This window comes from Anabrus simplex, chromosome 3 (assembly GCF_040414725.1).
Source record: "Anabrus simplex isolate iqAnaSimp1 chromosome 3, ASM4041472v1, whole genome shotgun sequence".
NCBI classification, from domain to species: domain Eukaryota; kingdom Metazoa; phylum Arthropoda; class Insecta; order Orthoptera; family Tettigoniidae; genus Anabrus; species Anabrus simplex.
This window is the reverse complement of record NC_090267.1, coordinates 328,357,935-328,377,218: the sequence shown is the minus strand read 5'-3', so window position 1 is coordinate 328,377,218 and position 19,284 is coordinate 328,357,935. Positions and strand designations below refer to the sequence as shown.

Genomic DNA, 19,284 nt, shown 5'->3' with positions numbered 1-19,284 from the left:
TTTGATACGCAGCTTGCAGATGACTGGTCAATGTCGCATCGCGACAATTTTATATGGCATAACCTTTGTGTCTAACACTAGGGTCTCCATGCCCAAAGAGAATGTAATTAATCCAAGTTGTCTTTGTGCCGCTGTAGTATGTAAATAAATGTGAATCACACTTTTTGAACCAGGTGTTCATGATAACCAGGTCATGGGCTTCTGCATAATCGAGGATTTGTTAGCCATCGTCGTCCTTTTCCCCAAAAACATGTCCACCATGGGCTGCATGATCTTCCTTTTAGTGACCGACATGTCCGTTTAAGTCACTGGTGATAATGAGGTAGTCTTCTAGAGGTAATTTGGCAGCCTTCTCTTCAAGCATCTCCCAGAAGGCATCTTTTGTTGTTTAAGGCAGACATATCTGCAGGGCATATACACCGAAAAAGTGTACTTTTCATCCGTCTGGGGTGTGGATAATCTTCATCAGACGGACATCATATCACTGCACATCAGAGATAAAGCCAATGATTTGCTGATACCGGGCCTTGCCAACGTGTGTCACCTTAGGGGATGCCTTAGCCTTAGTACTAAATCCAAAAAACATAATTCCACAAGATTGCGACCACATGTTTTTACGGCTGGTTTGTCACATAGCATGTCACCAAGCATATTAGAGCAGCTGCCAGCATCTCCCTAGGTGTTCAGAGTTGAGAGGAGGCATTTCTTCCTACCTCAAATCGGTATGATTTTCAGGCCAATATTCGGGTAGCTAATTGAGCTATGGGGTCACATCATCATCATCGGGAGCGTGATTAGTGTAGTAGCTTAACTGTTGGCTTTCTACCCCCATGGCTGAGATTTAATTCCTACTGATCCCAGGTTGGAATTTTCACCAGCCTTAAATCCCCAGCCAAAATCTAAAATGAGCCAGGTGGCTCCAGCAACCCCAGAAATACCTAGGATAAGCTGAAGAAAGCTTCTTCTTGTTGTTTGAGTCATCAGTCCATAGACTGGTTTTATGCAGCCCTCCATGCCACCCTATATTGTGCTAACCTTTTCATTTCTACGTAACTACTGCATCCTACATCTGCTCTAATCTGCTTGTCATATTCATACCTTGGTCTACCCCTACCGTTCCTACCACCTACACTTCCTTCAAAAACCAACTGAACAAGTCCTGGGTGTCTTAAGATGTGTCCTATCATTCTATCTCTTCTTCTTGTCAAATTTAGCCAAATCAATCTCCTCTCACCAATTCGATTCAGTATCTCTTCATTCGTGATTTGATCTATCCATCTCACCATCAGCATTCTTCTGTAACACCACATTTCAAAAGCTTCTATTCTCTTTCTTTCTGAGCTAGTAATCGTCCATGTTTCACTTCCATATAATGCCACGCTCCACATGAAAGTCTTCAAAAACATCTTTCTAATTCCTATATCAATGTTTGAAGTGAGCAAATTTCTTTTCTTAAGAAAGCTCTTCCTTGCTTGTGCCAGTCTGCATTTTAATGTCCTCCTTATTTCTGCCATCGTTAGTTACTTTACTTCCCAAGTAACAATTTTCATTTACTTCCTTTAAGACTTCATTTCCTAATCTAATATTTCCTGCATCACCTGCCTTCGTTCAATTGCACTCCATTACCTTTGTTTTGGGCTTATTTATTTTCATCTTGTACTCCTTACCCAAGACTTCGACCATACCATTCAGCAACTTCGAGATCTTCTGCAGTCTCAAATAAAATAACAATATCATCGGCAAATCTCAAGGTTTTGATTTCCTCTTCTTGGACTGTGATTCCCTTTCCACATTCCTCTTTGATTTCCTTTATTGCCTGTTCTATGTAAACATGGAAAAGGAGGGGGGGGGGGGCAAACTGCAGCCTTGCCTCACTCCTTTCTGGATTGCTGCTTATTTTTCAAAGCCCTCGATTCTTATCACTGCAGACTGATTTTTATACAGACTGTAGATAATTCTTCGTTCTCGGTATCCGATCCCTATCATCATCAGAATCTTAAATAGCCTGGTCCAATCAAAATTATCGAATGCCTTTTCTAGATCTATGAATGCCATGTATGTGGGCTTGTCCTTCTTGATTCGATCCTCTAAGATCAGACGTAAAGTCAGGATTGCTTCACGTGTTCCTACATTTCTTCTGGAGCCATATTGATCTTCTCCCAACTCAGCTTCAACTTGTTTATCCATTCTTCTGTAAATAATACATGTTAAAATTTTGCAGGCATGAGATACTAAACTAATGGTGCGGTAGTTTTCACACCTGTCAACACCGGCTTTCTTGGGAATAGGTATAACAACATTCTGCCGAAAATCAGGTGGGACTTCTCCTGTCTCATACATCTTACACACTAAATGGAATAACCTTGCCATGCTGGTTTCTCCTAAGGCAATCAGTAATTCAGAGGGAATGTCATCAATTCCAGGTGCCTTGTTCCTATTTAAGTCACTCACAGCTCTGTCAAACTCTGACCTCAAAACTGGGTCTCCCATTTCATCAGTATCAACAGCCTCTTCATGTTGCAGAACCAAATCATCTACATCTTTACCTTGATACAACTGTTGGATATGCTTCTGCCATCTTTCTGCTTTGTCTTCTTTCCCTAGAAGTGGCTTTCCATCTGAGCTCTTAATATTCATACACCTAGATTTCCTTTCTCCAAAGGTTTCCTTGATTTTCCTGTATGCAGCATCTACCTTTCCCAGGACCATACAACCTTCGACATCCTTACATTTCTCCTTCAGCCATTCTTCCTTAGCTACCTTGCACTTTCTATCCACTTGATTCTTTAATCGCCTGTATTTTTTTCTGCCCTCTTCATTTCTAGCATTCTTGTATTTTCGTAGTTCATCAATCAGGTCTAGTATCTCCTGAGTTATCCACTGATTCATAGCTGATCTTTTCTTCCTTCCTAACATTTCTTCAGCAGCCCTACTGACTTCATTTTTCATGATTATCCACTCTTCCTCTATTGTGTTTCCTCCAGTCTTTTCATTTAGCCCTTTGTCAACATGTTCCTTGAAACAATCCCTCACGCTGTTTTCTTTCAATTTGTCGGGATCCCATCTTTTTGCATTCTTTCCTTTCTTCAATTTCTTCAACTCAGATGGCATTTCATGACCAACAAGTTATGGTCAGAGTCCACGTCTGCTCCTGGGAAAGTTTTGCAATCCAACACCTGGTTTCTGAATCTCTGCCTAATCATAATGAAGTCTATTTGATACCTTCCAGTGTCTCCAGGTCTCGTCCACGTAGAAAGCCGTCGTTTGTGGTGTTTGAACCAAGTACTGGCAAGGACTAAATTATGATCAGTGCAGAATTCAACCACCCGACTTCCTCTTTCGTTCCCATGTCCCAATTCAAATTCTCCTACTGTATTACCTTCTCTTCCTTGGCCTACCACTGCATTCCAGTCTCCCATCACAATTAGATTCTCGTCACCTTTTACATATTGTATTAAATCTTCTATCCCTTCATATATTCTTTCGATTTCCTCATCATCCGCTGAACTAGTAGGCATATACACCTGCACTATTATGGTGAGCATTTGTTTGGTGTCTCCTTGACGACAATAATTCTTTCACTATGCTGGTCGTAGTAGCTTACCCCCTGCCCTATTTTCTTATTCATTATTAAACCAACTCCTGCATTTCCCCTGTTTGATTTTGTGTTGATAATTCGGTAGAGTCTGAATAAAAATCCTGTTCTTCCTGCCAACGTACTTCACTTATACCAACTACATCTAACTTTAGTCTATCCATCTTCCTTTTCAGATTCTTTAACCTATCACAACGATTCAAACTTCTAACATTCTCCGCTCCGACTCGCAGAATGTCAGTATCCATCTTCCTGATGATCACCCGCTCTCGTGTAGCCACCACCCGGAGATCCGAATGGGGGACTAGTTTACCTCCGGAATATTTTACCCGGGAGGAAGCCATCATCAGTACATCATTCATACAGAGAGAGCTGCATGTCCTCGGGAGGTAGTTACGGCTGTAGTTTCCCGTTGCTTTCAGCCGTGTAGCAGTATCAACACAGTTAAGTCATGTTGAGTATTATTACAAGGTGGTATCAGTCAATCATCTAGACTGCCGCCCTTGCAACTACCGAAAGGCTGCTACCCCCCTTTCGATGAACCATTCCTTAGTCTGGTCTCTCAACAGATACCTATAGGATATGGTTGCACCTGCGGCTCGGCTATCTGCTTCATTGGGACACTCAAGCCTCCCCACCGCGGCAAGGTCACATGGTTCGCAGGGGAGGGAAGAAAGCTTATCTAACCATAATAAAAGAAATATACTGGTAATAATATTATTCATTTTATGTTCAACTGATTGCAAGGTTTCCAGAGATACTGAGGAGCCAGAATGATATATATAGGAATTATTTTACATGCCAGTAAATCTATCGATATGAGGCTAGCGTATTTGAGCAATAAGGCTGGTTCACACCAAGGAAGTCTTTACAAGTCAATCCAGTCACGTCTGGGTACGCCTAGGTCCGTCAAGGAGAAGCCCGTCTAGTTAAGTCATGTGGTTTCAAACCAAGCGCGTCCAGTCCAGTCACATCCCCAGAGGAAAGGACAAGGTGTGGATAGAATTCAGTTTTCCTTCTGCCTTGGAAATGGAAGGTGAGCTAGTTAAATTTATAGTTTTGCGCCGGATAGTTCGCCGAAAGAAAAGCAAGATCGCGATTGTGGGTTCATCCGATTAATTTCAGAAGGGACATATATAGAGCTTTCTCTCATTTGTTTCGCGACTTGGTGGACGATCCGTTCAAATTTTATAATTTTTTCCGAATGAAGTATGAAAGTTTGTGAAGCTTAATGACCTAGTTCGAAAGAAGGTGAAAAGAAAAACACTAATTACCGAAAGGCTATACAACCATAGCTTCGGCTAGCAATATTTTTAAGGTAAGTTAACACAAATACTACCCTTAATCCAAATAAGTATTTATTACACCACACAAAATAATTTCAATACAAATGATATTATTTTAACATAAATATTATAATTACAGTGATATTAACATAATTACAAAGCAAAGATAATTAAGAAAATTGCATAAAAGAAAATCCACTTTTCCAGATTTATGCACAAGACGCAAGAAGGAAAAAACGCTAAATAACTACACTGATCAGAATGTGAATCGTGTTGTTAAAACGATGAGACTGGACTGGACTGGACGCATCAGAATCAAGCCCGGTTTGGTTCCCCTTCCACTTGACGGGACTGGTTTAACGTTGACTTGACAGACATGGTCTGTGTGAATGAAATATAGCTGTGGTAGCCCAAAACAAAGGGAGATTTCCGTGTTGGATTTTCCTGTTGACGGACTAGACGTGACTGGACGGACTTGACGTGACTGGACGTGCTTGGTGTGAAACCAGCCTTACACATACCATCATTTCTATTTGTACTCTCTTCAGTCTTTTTTATTTTTTATTATCTCTACATATTTTTTTATTAAATATTTCTCTCATTATGTCTCTCTCTCTCTCTCATGTTCAGTAACTCTCTGAGGCCAAGTTCAAAAAGACAAGAAGAGATAGAATTCAAAATATAAAAATCAGAGAAGAACTAAATATAGAACCGTTAGTACAGAACATGCAGAAAGCAAGACTGAGATGGTTCGGACATGTAAAAAGAATGGGAAAGGAACGGGTAGCAAGAAGGGAATTGGAAAGAGAAGTTAAGGGAAAGAGACTAGTTGGAAGACCGAGAAGAAGGTGGATGGATCAGATTTGGAAGGGCATTACAGAAGCTGGACTGGATGTGGTGGAAGTGATGGAGCAGGAAAAGTGGAAGGACAGAAAGGAGTGGAGAAGGCTTGTTAACCACACCTGGGCGACAGGAGTGGGACATTGTTGATGATGATGACAAATACCACTGGACTGAGCTGGAATTGAACTTGGGCTCAAAAAGTTACTGAAAATGAGAGAGAGAGAGAGAGAGAGAGAGAGAGAGAGAGAGAGACATAATGAAAGAAATACTTAATAAAAAATTAATAAAATTAATAAAAATTAATTTAAAAAATATGTAGAGATAATAAAAAACAAAATAGACTGAAGAGAGTGCAAATAGAAACAATAAAGCACAAGGAATATATTTTTTTAAAGTTACTGAAGGAAAGAAGGAAGTTGAGAACAGTTCACATGGAAAGAAGAGATTACCTGAACAATGAAACGACTTGTAAACAAAAAAGAGGATGTTGCCATTGATGCTTTCACGGCCCGTACTTATAGAAACGATAGGCCAGGTATTGCAAACCTATGGCACACGTGCCACTAGGTGACACACGAACACTACTTCAGTGATACGTCTAACACAGTTGAATGTTTTTAACATGTAACAAATACCTCAAAAATCTAACAACATAGCATATTTTAACATTACGCTTTTCACAAAATACCATGGTAAATTTAGGACGAAGACCTGTAGTTTAGTAAAAGGTTTACAAAGAAAAACTAAAATGTTTTTACCTTCATTTTTTGTTTTCAATATTGTGTTTATGGGTATATTGCTTTCTCAAAGAAGCTAAAATTCAAACTGTAAATGATAGTCTATTTCATTACCAAGAAATGTAGGCCTACATACAGTTGCTTTTGCATTTATTCCACTGATTGGCTGTTTGGTTTCCCAGAGAACTCAGAATAAAAGTCGAAATCCTTGAATATCTGTTATCATAGCCAGTACGGTAAACATATATAAGATATAAATTATCGGAAATTTAATTCTATATAACTTTACTGACTGATAGCACAACTAATAACACAGATTTTAGTTAATTGCATTTTATGCTTTCCCCTAAACTACCATTTCAATGTCCGACTTGTTGGCTGAATGGTAATTGCACTGGTCCTCAGTTCAGAGGGTCTCGGGTTCGATTCCTGGCCGGGAACCTTCATCGGTTAATTACAATGGCTCGGGGGCTGGGTGTTTGTGCTGTTCCCAACATCCCTGCATATCACACACCATACATAACACTATCCTCCACCACAATAACAGGCAGTTGCCTACACATGGCAGATGCCGCCCACCCTCATTGGAGGGTGCGCCTTACAAGGGCTGCACTCGGCTAGAAACAAGACCTGCACTGACACGCTAGTCGGAGAAGGTTTGCCACCCCTGGTATAGGCCTTTGGGCTTATGCCGAGTCAAGAAATTAAGGTGAAATTCTTTAAGTTTTGCAGAGAACTGTGCTCTGCGACATCAGAAGAAATCTTGACTGTCCACGATAAAGGCATCTAAAACAATGACTCTTTAAATTTAGAAGTTATAATAGAAGTGGAAATGGTACATTTATTCACCACCAGATTGCTCCCAGGACGTAGCACAGTGCTAGCGTTCGAAGCGGAAGCTGACCGAACCATCAGAATTAGTTCAAGAGGTTCACATAACATGTGTACGTAACATATGACATTGACACAAGCCTGGAATGAAACATCTGGTGATGAGGAACGTACGAATTTGGAAAACACCGAGAACCCCCCCCCCTCTCTTTCACTATTGTTATTTCGTCTCTATGTTTTCCAAATTCGTACGTTCCTCATCGCCAGATGTTTCATTCCAGGCTTGTGTCAACGTCACACACCTGTCAATGTTACATACACATGTTATGTGAACCTCTTAGACTGATTCGGTCAGCTTCCGCTTCAAACGCTAGCGCTGTCCCACGTCCTGGAAGCCATCTGGTGGCGAATGGATGTACCATTTCCACTTCTATTGTAACGTCTAAATTTAAAGAGTCATTGTTTAAGAAGCCTTTCTCGTGGACAGTCGAGATTTCTTCTGATGACGCAGAGCAGAGTTCTCTGCAAAACGTAAAGAATTTCACCTTATTTTCTTGACATGGCATAAGCCAAAAAGCCTATACAGTATCATGTCTATAAGAATGTAAATGTTGACACTAGATTTATAATGGACAAAGAAGAAGAAATGTTGAAGGTTTAAAAAGGTATGAAACACAAAAAGATATATAACCAATAGTAGAAGCTGAAATGGACATTGCTATGGGCGAGTTAAAAACACAAAATTAGTGGAAAATGTGGAAGACATGAAGATGCAGAAGAAATTATATGGATAGTTGCACTTTTGGGACTGCAGAGGACATAGAGGCACATTAAGAGTATATGAAAAGGGAAAACAGGTTCCAGGAGTAAGTAAAAGGAGAATTATAATTTTCAATCTTCTTCTCTTTACAATTGGCTTTACATCGCACCGATACAGATAGGTCTTATGGTGACGATGGGATAGGAAGGAAGGAAGCCGCTGAGGCCTTAATTAAGGTACAGTCCCAGCATTTGCTTGGTGTGAAAATGGGAAACCACAGAAAACCACCTACAGGGCTGCCGACAGTGGGATATGAACCCACTATCTCCCGGATGCAAGCTCACAGCTGTGCACCACTAACCGCACGGCCAATTCGCCCATTCTTCTTCTCCTCTCTGCCCTTTTCCCAGTTTATGAGGTTGGCAACTGATGTGGATTTGGCCCAGTTTTACAGTTGAATGCCTTTCCTGCCACCAATCCCACATGAAGGTTTCTTTTTTTTTGTTTTGCTAGTGGCTTTACATCGAACCGACACAGATAGGTTTTATGGCGACGGTGGGATAGGAAAGGCCTAGGAATTGGAAGGAAGCATCCATGGCCTTAATTAAGGTATAGCCCCAGCATTTGCCTGGTGTGAAAATGGAAACCACGGAAAACCATCTTCAGGGCTGACGACAGTGGGATTCGAACTCTCTATCTCCCGGATGCAAGCTCACAGCCGCGCGCCCCTAACCGCACGGCCAACTTGCCTGGTATAGAGGGATTTATTCAGTATTGCATGTTTCTGTGATGATTAATAGTGTGGTCTGTTGTGTGTATGCGAAGAGAAGTATATTAAGATACTTACAGTACAGTAGTCCCTGAACCAAAGTAGTAAACTATATGTAGTTGGCCCGGCCAGATATCAAATCAGGGCCAGAATGCTGACCATTCCGCCAAGGAGACAGACTGTGCATTTTAAACATTGTTAGGGCAAATAATGGTTGTCTAAGACAATAAAAACCGGGCGAGTTGGCCGTGCGCGTAGAGGCGCGCGGCTGTGAGCTTGCATCCGGGAGATAGTAGGTTCGAATCCCACTATCGGCAGCCCTGAAGATGGTTTTCCGTGGTTTCTCATTTTCACACCAGGCAAATGCTGGGGCTGTACCTTAATTAAGGCCACGGCCGCTTCCTTCCAACTCCTAGGCCTTTCCTATCCCATCGTCGCCATAAGACCTATCTGTGTCGGTGCGACGTAAAGCCCGTAGCAAAAAAAAAAAAAAAATAGTAATGTATGCACTGTATGTGTGTATGTATGTATGTCAATGTGCACAAATCATGCATAACATAAATCTGACAAGTTTCAGTTATTGAAGAAGTCTATGATGAAACTCGCACATTTCTCACAATTCACTACGACATCGGTCACAGTCTCAGTCACTGAATTCACATTCATAACTGGGTTCAGGATCACAATAAGACTTCGTCTTGCATATTTTCTGATGACAACAGTATACTACAAGGGAATTCATGAAATAGCGAAGCTTGTGATTTGTCCTAGTCCAAGTTCTGTTTATTATGGCTTCTGGTACCTAGTAATCCAGCCAGATCTCTTTCTGTTTTCTCTCCCTTGCTTCTTGCAATTTCTTCCAGCTGCCTGCAGATGGTACAGCAAATGTGTATCTCAGGTTCTCAATTAGGCAGGACTACTTGGCGAGTTCACAGACTAGTCTCAACTGTGCGTATTTAGAGACCCTGCGAACAACCTTCAGGAAGTATGCTCTGACATTTTTAAATGCAGAGGAGGTCCCTTGTGCTTAGTCGGTCCCAAATTATTTCTACTCCTTAGGTGAGGATAGGGATGGTCTCAGCTTCAAATAAGGCCAAGGTGGAGGCAAGAGAGGATCTGTTTATGTTTCTGATGATGTGAATAGCTTCTGTAGCTAATGCTGCTTTTTGTCTAGTGTGAATCCTGACGAAAGTTATTATAATCTGCAAGGTTAATATAAGACACCTGAAATTACCGACTGTATTATTTGACTCCTTTAAGGAATATTTTAACATCTCAGGCTGACCATCCACCCCTCCTGAAAGTCATATGCTCAGCCTTCTCTAAGTTGTCTGTCAGTTCACTGACATTTGCCCTTTGATCGTGTGCTGATTGCCTTTTGCAGTTCTCTTATGCCATGTGACCCCACCATTAAATCGTCTGCATTGATGCAGGCTTCTGCTTTTATTCTCTCTACAACATCATGAGTGGCTACGTATACTGTAGTTTCACTTTTCTTTTTAATCTTGGTATAGCTGCCTCAGTGATTATTAGAACAAGGGACACACATTCCATTTTCATTTATGAGCCTCTTAGGCCTGATCCTTCAAAATGAAAGTTGTTTATCACTATCTTCAACTAGTCAAGAGATATTTGAAGGGGAAAACTTAGATCGACCACACTCTACAGTTTGGTCACAAATTAAACGTTACCAGTACATAAGCATTTGCATCAAATGACTTATAACAGTTCAGAATTAGGAGGAATGTTTACTAATCAACAGTAAAAGCTAGTAAATAATAGAGCATGGAGGGACTGACTGTAGGATATAAATTTCATGTTGATTGGTCCCTACTGAACTTTGATTACATTAATATTTCAATAAGTTTTTACAGTTCCACCTTTTCAATACAACATTTTATGCAATGTGAGTTACATTACAAGTTACTTTAGAAAATGGCACTAGTTTCAATCTCGTTCGAGGTCATCATCAGTCAATAACTCAAATTATACAAAACATCAATAGACCAAAAACAATATACAAGTACAATAATGTTAGATAAAACATGTGAGAATTAAAAGTTTAGCAGATTTTGGTTACTATAGCGTAACCTTGCAAAGTTAAAACTGAAAATGAGAAACAGTCACAATGATATTAACTTTATAAAAACTATTTTTTTTTTTTTGCTAGTGGCTTTACGTCGCACCAACACAGATAGGTCTTATGGCGACGATGGAAGAAGAGAGGCCTAGGAGTTGGAAGGAAGCGGCCGTGGCCTTAATTAAGATACAGCCCCAGCATTTGCCTGGCATGAAAATGGGAAACCACAGAAAACCATCTTCAGGGCTGCCGACAGTGGAATTCAAACCAACTATCTCCCAGATGCAAGCTCACAGTCGCGCGCCTCTAACTGCGTGGCCAACTCGCCTGGCAATAAAAACATTTAAGCTGTGCACGCAATATATTGAACATTTAAATGAGGCTAAAAAAAAAGCCGTAAAATTTTTTACATGTTGTACGTTATTGAAAAGGTGGAACTGTAAAAAATTTAAATATTAAAGTATGAAGGGATGTTGATTGCAGGCTTAGACTGATGTTTGGAGAAGATTAGTCTATCAGGATAAAAAGTTTGACCTTGCGCAGTGGTATGAAGAGCGTAGTTAGTAGGACAGGACTGAGAGTAGGTGTTAATGAGTCCTGACTCGTTCTGTATTGAACTGTGAGTCCTTACCACCTAGGCCTTTGAACTAATCTGACCTTCAAGCGCTACATTCGCCCACTACATGAAGAATCTCTTTGTGACCTATTTCAACAACATCATTGTACTGTATTCAACTTTATTTACATCATGTGCACAATTGAATCTTATATGACATTTACCATACTATGTCGTTTGGTCATTAGAACACAAGCTTCAAGATCCCTCAAGAACATTTCACTAGAAATGTTTTTTAACGGCTACTTTGAGCCTCATTTTAATGTTTAATATATTACATGCACAGCTTAAAAGTTTTTATCAAGTTAATACCATTGTGACTATTTCTCATTTTCAGTCTTAACTTTGCAAGGTTACACTATAGTAACCAAAATCTGCTCAACTTTTAATTCTCACATGCTTTATCCAACATTATTGTACTTGTACATTGTTTTTGGTCTATTGATGTTTTGTATAATTTGAGTTATTGGCTGATGATGACCTCGAACGTGGTCGAAACTAGTACAATTTTTTAAAGTAACTTTAACGTAACTCAGATTGCATAAAATGTTGTACGGTATTGAAGAGGTGGAACTGTAAAAAATCTAAATATTAAAGTATGAAGGGATGTTGATTGCAGGCTTAGACTGATGTTTGGAGAAGATTTGTCTATCAGGATAAAATATCTATTCCTCAAAGTGATGAGTAAGAATGATAAGTTTATCTGCCTTTAACATTCCACTTCTTGAATTTAAAAGAAAGGTAGGTTAATGGGGAGAAGAGACTAATACCAGAATGAAAAAAGCGAATCCCAAGGAACACAAGTAAATTTACAATTTTAATATTTTATGCTTGTTATTAGTTTATCTTTGAAGTACTGAAATAGGCAGTACTGAAACACAGCATTTGTCTACATTTTTACTGACACTGCCTGAAGAGAAATGAATATATGTGCAAGGAGAGAGTAGGGGCGTGTTTCACTTATGTACGTGCAAAGAATATACGTATGGATTTATATACTGTCTTGGTCTAGGGAAAATATTTCCTGTCTTAACTACAATTTGTGTAGAATTCTTGCTTTAATGTTCAATTAAAAATTGCAGATATATAAAATAGGACTATGCTACTTCCACAACAATGATTACAGTTAAGACTTACACTAAATAATCCACACATTCAAATACCTTCTGAATCAGAGGATATACAATCTAGTTCTTTGTAAAACACCAGACTACCATTGTGGCTAAACACATTAATCATTTTTGATCTCATCGAGCTGAGGCGCCACGACTGTATCCATGTAGCAGCAAGATAGTACAATGTCAGCAACATTTTTCTCACCGCTCAAATTATCTGAGAAAGAACAAGATATAGCTGTACATGAAGAATTCTCAACTATAACACAAGGCTACAAATCCAGATGACATCTACCAAGTAACTTATAGTCCTTCTAGTTTTGCATACATAAAGTTAACCAAGATTTTCTTAGAAATATATGTACCAATGATATGTGTATGGGCAATTCATCTATTGATTTATGACTTCAACAGAATTATTACCTTGCAAGTTAAAGAGTTTTTACCAATGCATTATGAGAGAGGAGAGAGAACAGATATTGACAAACTCTCAGTTTATCTAGCCTATGTGTCGAACTTAAATTTATGAGATAGAAAGAGAAATTAGATGTGCAATAAAATTATGACAGAGGGTGCACTAGCCGTGCACTGTCACCTATTAATATATTGTACATTAATGAGAAACAAGAGAGCTGTGCAAGTTTACAAATGTAATACTAATTTCTGGCAACACCGGTAACTTTCATCGACTGGGGTGTATTCCTAATCGTGCTGATAGTTTACTCTCCAAAGTGAATCAACTTATACAGCAGTCAGTGCTATAGAAATTCTGTAGAAATAAATCATGAGCATCACAATTAATATTTAATTCTCAGGCTTTATTTCAGATGAGTCAGTAAAACTACAGCTATAATTTAAACTAATTCTGAAGTTGAGCGAATGTTCACCATTTCGAATACAAGGAAGTTTGCGTTCGCTTAAAATTTCACCGATGATGCCTTTTTATGATAGATCTGGGGAGTTTTAGATGTTGGTTAGTTACGGTTTTAAAATATTTGAACATTTCACTTATAATAATGAATTTTGTTTCTGTGTTGACAGAATTAGAATCAAGGAGGTCATCTACTTAGTGATTTTCATAAATTTAGGTTGGTAAGGGAACCTGGTTATTTCGGTCAGCTGTTTTCTGTTGTTAAAAAATAAAAACAGAGACCGCACGAGCACAGTTGAACAGGTTTAAGTGGATCTGTCTTCTTAGTGTTAATTCTTAATTGGTGATTTATCAAGATTTCTGCCATTGCCTTCCTTACTTGCATTGGTTTACATTGTGGTAAAATTATATGCTCGTTGTATTGACCGAAGAACAAAATGAATCGGCATGTCGAAGTTAAAAGAGAGGTCGAACCGCCAGCGGAGTTAGAAAGCCAATTTGTACTAAGACTTCCTCCTGTAAGTTGTATTGTAAATATGTATTGTGCGTATTCGTAAATATACTCTTAACTTTCTCTATTATTTGTTGCTTTCGTCATTATGCTTTCACTGACTTGTAGTATTTCTCAAAGTGAGGTTTCGATTTCTGTATGTAGCCTATGTCGCACTTGTTATAGGAACCTGCTAAAGCTCTCCGAGAAGCTTTGAGAAGTGGATCTGTTCACTTAAAAGACAGATTATCAATAAAACTCGAAAATGATATGCGGTATGGTGAAGTGCGTGTAGATCATTGGCTGCTGCACGCCAAGGTAAATATTTAAGAATAAACCTGTGAGTATAATTTCATTATAACTACAGTATGATGATGATGATGATAATGATAATAATAATAATAATAATAATAATGAAAAGTCACATAATGTGTAGAGTAACATCTACAGTATAATTAATTAAAAAAGTCTAGTATTAAGAACAAATTAAAAAAATCCTAAGCCTTACAGTTCAGCCACATTCAACCTAAACTTTCTAAGTACAGTAAGAAATCATTCTTAGGTCTGCTTCTTCAAAGTACCGTATTTGTGTGTCTTCAGCATTGAAGTACATCATTCAGGACTATGACTCTTTGAAATCTTACCTTGTAGTACAAGCAGGAGAGAGTTGTGTTCATTACCAATGCCAGGGATCCACCAGCCTGCCCCAAGATATGTATTTACTTTTATAAGAAAATCATAGATCTTGCAACATTTTCTGTAGGCCACTGTTGTTGGCTGCAATTTATTAACCCTCTCCCATCCCTAGCAAACTAAAACCTAGTATATCTTTAAACCACATTGACATACAGTCTACGAACGGAAAAACAAGGTTAATTAATTGTAACTTTTATGTGTACTTCGTGGATGCCACTACTGTTAGTTTCCTTCTTATAGAGGCTATGCTGGGATAATGAAATATAGAATTGAGGGATAGTGGGGAGCCTGATGTAAACAAACTGTCATCATGTAACTTACTTGGAAATATTTTGTGTGATAATAAGATTCAACAAATGGTGAATGAAAATTCAGGTTGCAGAAGTGTAAGCTGTAGTTAAGTGCACTCATTGAAGTGGGACATGACAATAACAGTGATGACAGCTGACATTGTAGTGTTATTCCTAACCACACATTACTACACTAGTTCTTGGCCTAATTTTGAATGGACGGATTAATTCTCTTACGGTTACAGTAAACCCGAGGACCTCATCTTTCTCTTCCAGTTCATATTCGTCAGCTGAAACTAATACATTGACTTATGAATTATGGACATATTCTAAACTCTTATGATTTAGGCTATTACATAATATAAATTCCTTTTTTTTTTTTCAAGCCCATAATATCATAAGTATCACTTTAGCAATCCTTATCACGTATTCCACCTTTACAATACAAGTTGAGTCTTTATTAATAGACTACCGGTACATTAAAATCTGATCTTACGTTTCATCCCTAGCGGGCCATCATCAATCAACACATGAATAACAGACCTTATAAAAATTGTCATGTGGATATTGGTACATATACACAGTGAAAAATATGTTCACTTTATAGATAGGCAGTTGTTTAATTGATGAGAAATGAATATACACACAACTAAACAAAGTCCATTGGTGACAAATTGACTTACTTGACTTATTTCCTGTGGCTCCTTCAGGAGCATAGGGCTTCGATGAATTTTCGCCAGCGGACTCTGTTGCGAGCCATCCAACGTAGTTCTCCCCAGGTTTTTCCTGCCTCACTTGCCTCCTCCAATGTAGATCTCTTCCAGGTCTGACGTGGTCGACCCCGCTTTCGTTGTCCCTGCGGATTCCATTCTGGGGCTTGCTTTTCAATGGCTCCATCGTGCTTTCTCGATGTGTTTCCTATCCACCTCCACTTCCGCTGTTTGATCTGATTTCCAATGGGTGTTTCCCCAGTCACTTCCCATAGATCTTCGTTACTAATAGTGTCCGGCCAATGAATGTTTAGGATCCTGCGCAAACACCAGTTTACAAAGGTCTGTAGCATCTTAGTAATTCCTGTAGTGACTTTCCAGGTCTCACATGCATAGAGGAGGACTGACTTGACGTTACTGTTGAAGATCCTCAATTTTGTTCATTGAGATATGGCACGGTTTTTCCATAGTGGATAGAGCTGCACAAATGCACCATTAGCCTTCCTTATGCGTGACTTAACATCCTCTGTAGCCCTGCCTTGTTTATCTACCATACTTCCCAGGTAGCAAAATTGGTCTACATTTTCAATTTCCTGTCCATCTAGACAAAATCGTTCTTGGGTATTTGAGAACAGCCTCATATCTTTGGTCTTACTGGAATTAATCTTGAGTCCTGTTTTTCATGCCGCAGTTTCTAGCTCTTTGAGTTTCTCTTTCATATGCTGAAAGGTGTGTGTCAGCAAGCAAATATCGTCTGCATACTCCAGATCTTACAGTCTCTGTAGCAGTCCCCACTGTAAACCCTTTCTTTTCTGCGTACACTTCCTCATGATATCATCTATCACCAGAAGGAAGATGATAGGTGACAGGACACACCCTTGCCTAACTCCAGAGGTCACTCCAAATGCTTCTGTTAGCTTGCCTTCATGAACCACCTGGCACTCATAGCCATTGTATGTCTCCTTAATCAGGTTGACTATCTTCTGTAGAATTCCATACTTCAGTAACAGGCGCCACATGACGTCCCTGTCAACTGAGTCGAAAGCCTTTTCAAAGTCCATAAAGAGCATATACGTATTAGAGTTCCATTCACAACTCTGCTCAGTGATGATCCAAAGAGTGTTGATCAAGTCTACACAACTACGACTCTCTCGGAAGACAGCCTGCTCCTTCCTTAGCTTCTGCTCAGTTGTTGTTTTAATGCGGTTGAGGATGATACGGGTGATTACCTTACTGGGAATAGATAGTAATGTAATTCCTCTCCAGTTGTTGCAGTTACTTATGTCTCCCTTTTTAGGCAGTTTAACTATGAGTCCGTTCTTCCATTCCTTTGGCATCTTTTCCTCCTGCCAAATTTTATTGAAAAGATATATAATGCTGCAGCTGTTACATGTATTTCAACTTTTAAGGCTTCGGGTGAAATGTTTTCTAGCCCAGGAGACTTCCCGCTTTTAATCTGTTTAAGCGCTTTTCTAATCTCTTCTATCGAAGGCTCATCAACACGGATGCGAGCATCAGCGTCCCATTCCTCCTCTTCGACTTCATCTACCTGATCATTTCCTCTGTTGCGTATTTCCTCAAAATGCTCTTTCCATCTAACTAATTGTTCATGTTCTCCAGTAAGCATAGTCCCTCCTTTACTATGAATGGGACGCTTCTGCCTACTACTCCTCTTAGATAATGTCCCCGTTACCCAATACAGTTCCTTCACATCACCTTTATTTGCGGCTGTTTCGGGTTGGCTTGCGTATTCTTCGCCCTGCCTACGTCGGTCATTGCGAGCACTCCTCTTTACTTTTTTGTCTAACTCACTGTATTTCTTCTCAAGTTCTCTTTTAATATGCCTTATCCTAGAGTTGAGGATAAGTTGCTTCATCTACCTCCGCTGTTTAATCTTCTCCCATGTCTCTTCTGACATCCAGTCTTTCTTCAGCAACTCTCTATGACCTAATGCCTCTTCGAGGTCTCCGTTAAAGTCCTTTTAATGGCTTCCCATGTTTTCTCTACTCCTTCAATTGCTTCTAGATCTAGGACTTCAAACCGGTTTTTCAACTATAACTTAAAGTTTTCTACTATCGGTTCCTTCTTCAGCTTGCCAATGTCATAAAGTCTACTTCGCTTCTGGAACATTCTTGTGTTTGCTGATATCTTAAATTTAAACCAAGCCATCACCAAGTGATGATCAGATCTAACATCCACTCCCCTCTTATTTCTCACATCATGAAGCGAGCCCCTCCATTTACGGCTTACTGCCACATGATCAATTTGATGCTCTGTGCGATGGTCGGGCGACACCCATGTGACTTTGTGGCACTCCTTATGTGGAAAAAGTGTCCCTCCAATAACCAGATCATGTTCTGCACACAGGTTAATGAGTAATTCACCGTTCTCGTTCCGCTCACCAAGCCCATGTTTTCCCATAATGTGTTCCACTCCTTCATTATCTTCTCCCACTTTTGCATTAAAATCTCCCATGAGCAGGACAACTTCTTTTCGTTTTATTTTCTTTAAAATGCCTGTTAATGCTGCATAGAATTCCTGCTTCTCTGTCTCTTCAGACGGCTCGGTTGGGGCATAACACTGCACTACGCAGATATTGCGTATATTACTCTGAAAACGAGCTATGATAATTCGTTCTGATATAGGATGCCATTCCAGGAGTCCCTGCTTTGCTCTCTTGCTTAGTAACAGTCCAAACCGTCCCTTGCAACCTCTCCATGTTCTCACCCTGAGTACAAGTGGGTCATTCCATTCCGGCACTTCATTTCTCCAAAGTCATCCACCTCACTTCACTTAAACCAAGAAAATCCGGGCAGTAATTCTCCATTTCTCTGATGATCTGTTTAAGTTTCCCAGGTTCTCTCATTGTACGAACATTCCAGCATCTAAATCGTGTTACCTGTTTTGTGCTAAAGGTTGTCAGCTTTTTGTCCGTCCGGCTATTTCTCATCTCTGTTTCTTTAATAGGTTCATTTAAGAGCTTAAGAGTTATTGGCGCATAAACTCCCGAGTGCCTTGGTGGAGCTGCCACCTTAAGGCAAGGCATTGGCCCTTACACGGATGTTGGTGTATATACTGAAGAAAGAGCATTTCCTCTCCTCTTCTTAACAGTGTACACTTCGGTTATACCGCCGGTACTCGGTCGCCATTGACCCAATCTGTGATAACAGGGAGCACCACGAGAAGGTTGGGTTTGACATTTGGCTGAGATAGGGTATGTATTGCGCGTCATCAGCCCTTGCTCCCCGGTGACAAATTAACATTCATATATTGTACTAGCTGATGTACCCGTGCTTCGCTACGGGATTCTCAGAAAGACATTACAAATTTTCCAGCTAACTCATTCTTGGTTGTCAGCGTTTCGCCCTCATGTGCTAGGGTGGGCTCATCAGTTGGTACCTAGCACACCTACCAATACGCTGGCTAGTGCATACCGTGGAGGCCACTGCGTAGGCTAACTGGAGCCACCGGCAGTGCCAATGCACTAAGAGACTTTGTCTCATTATCAAAAATTGATGCCTGCTTGGCCATCAGATGACATAGATAATGATAATGAGACAAAGTCTCTTAGTGCATTGGCACTGCCGGTGGCTCC

General features: G+C 39.8%; 2 protein-coding genes across 3 annotated transcripts in view; one reads left to right on the top strand and one right to left on the bottom strand.

The window, feature by feature from the left end:
- The window catches only part of Hcs (holocarboxylase synthetase-like protein), a 307,518-nt gene extending 294,228 nt beyond the window's left edge, over positions 1–13,290 (bottom strand). The window contains exons 1-2 of the mRNA XM_068226846.1: positions 13,056–13,290; positions 12,681–12,849 (exon numbers count right to left, since the gene is read on the bottom strand). Coding sequence (XP_068082947.1) covers positions 12,681–12,828 — 148 coding nt within the window. The 5' untranslated portion in view covers positions 12,829–12,849; positions 13,056–13,290. The remainder of the gene's footprint in view (positions 1–12,680; positions 12,850–13,055) is intronic.
- A 482-nt stretch (positions 13,291–13,772) lies between these two features.
- Taf7 (TATA-box binding protein associated factor 7) overlaps positions 13,773–19,284 on the top strand; it is a 77,848-nt gene continuing 72,336 nt past the window's right edge. The window contains exons 1-2 of one of the 2 annotated variants that reach the window (XM_067144436.2): positions 13,773–14,021; positions 14,180–14,311. In XM_067144436.2, coding sequence (XP_067000537.2) covers positions 13,941–14,021; positions 14,180–14,311 — 213 coding nt within the window. In that variant the 5' untranslated portion in view covers positions 13,773–13,940. The remainder of the gene's footprint in view (positions 14,022–14,179; positions 14,312–19,284) is intronic. The other variant, XM_067144438.2, reaches the window with a different exon arrangement.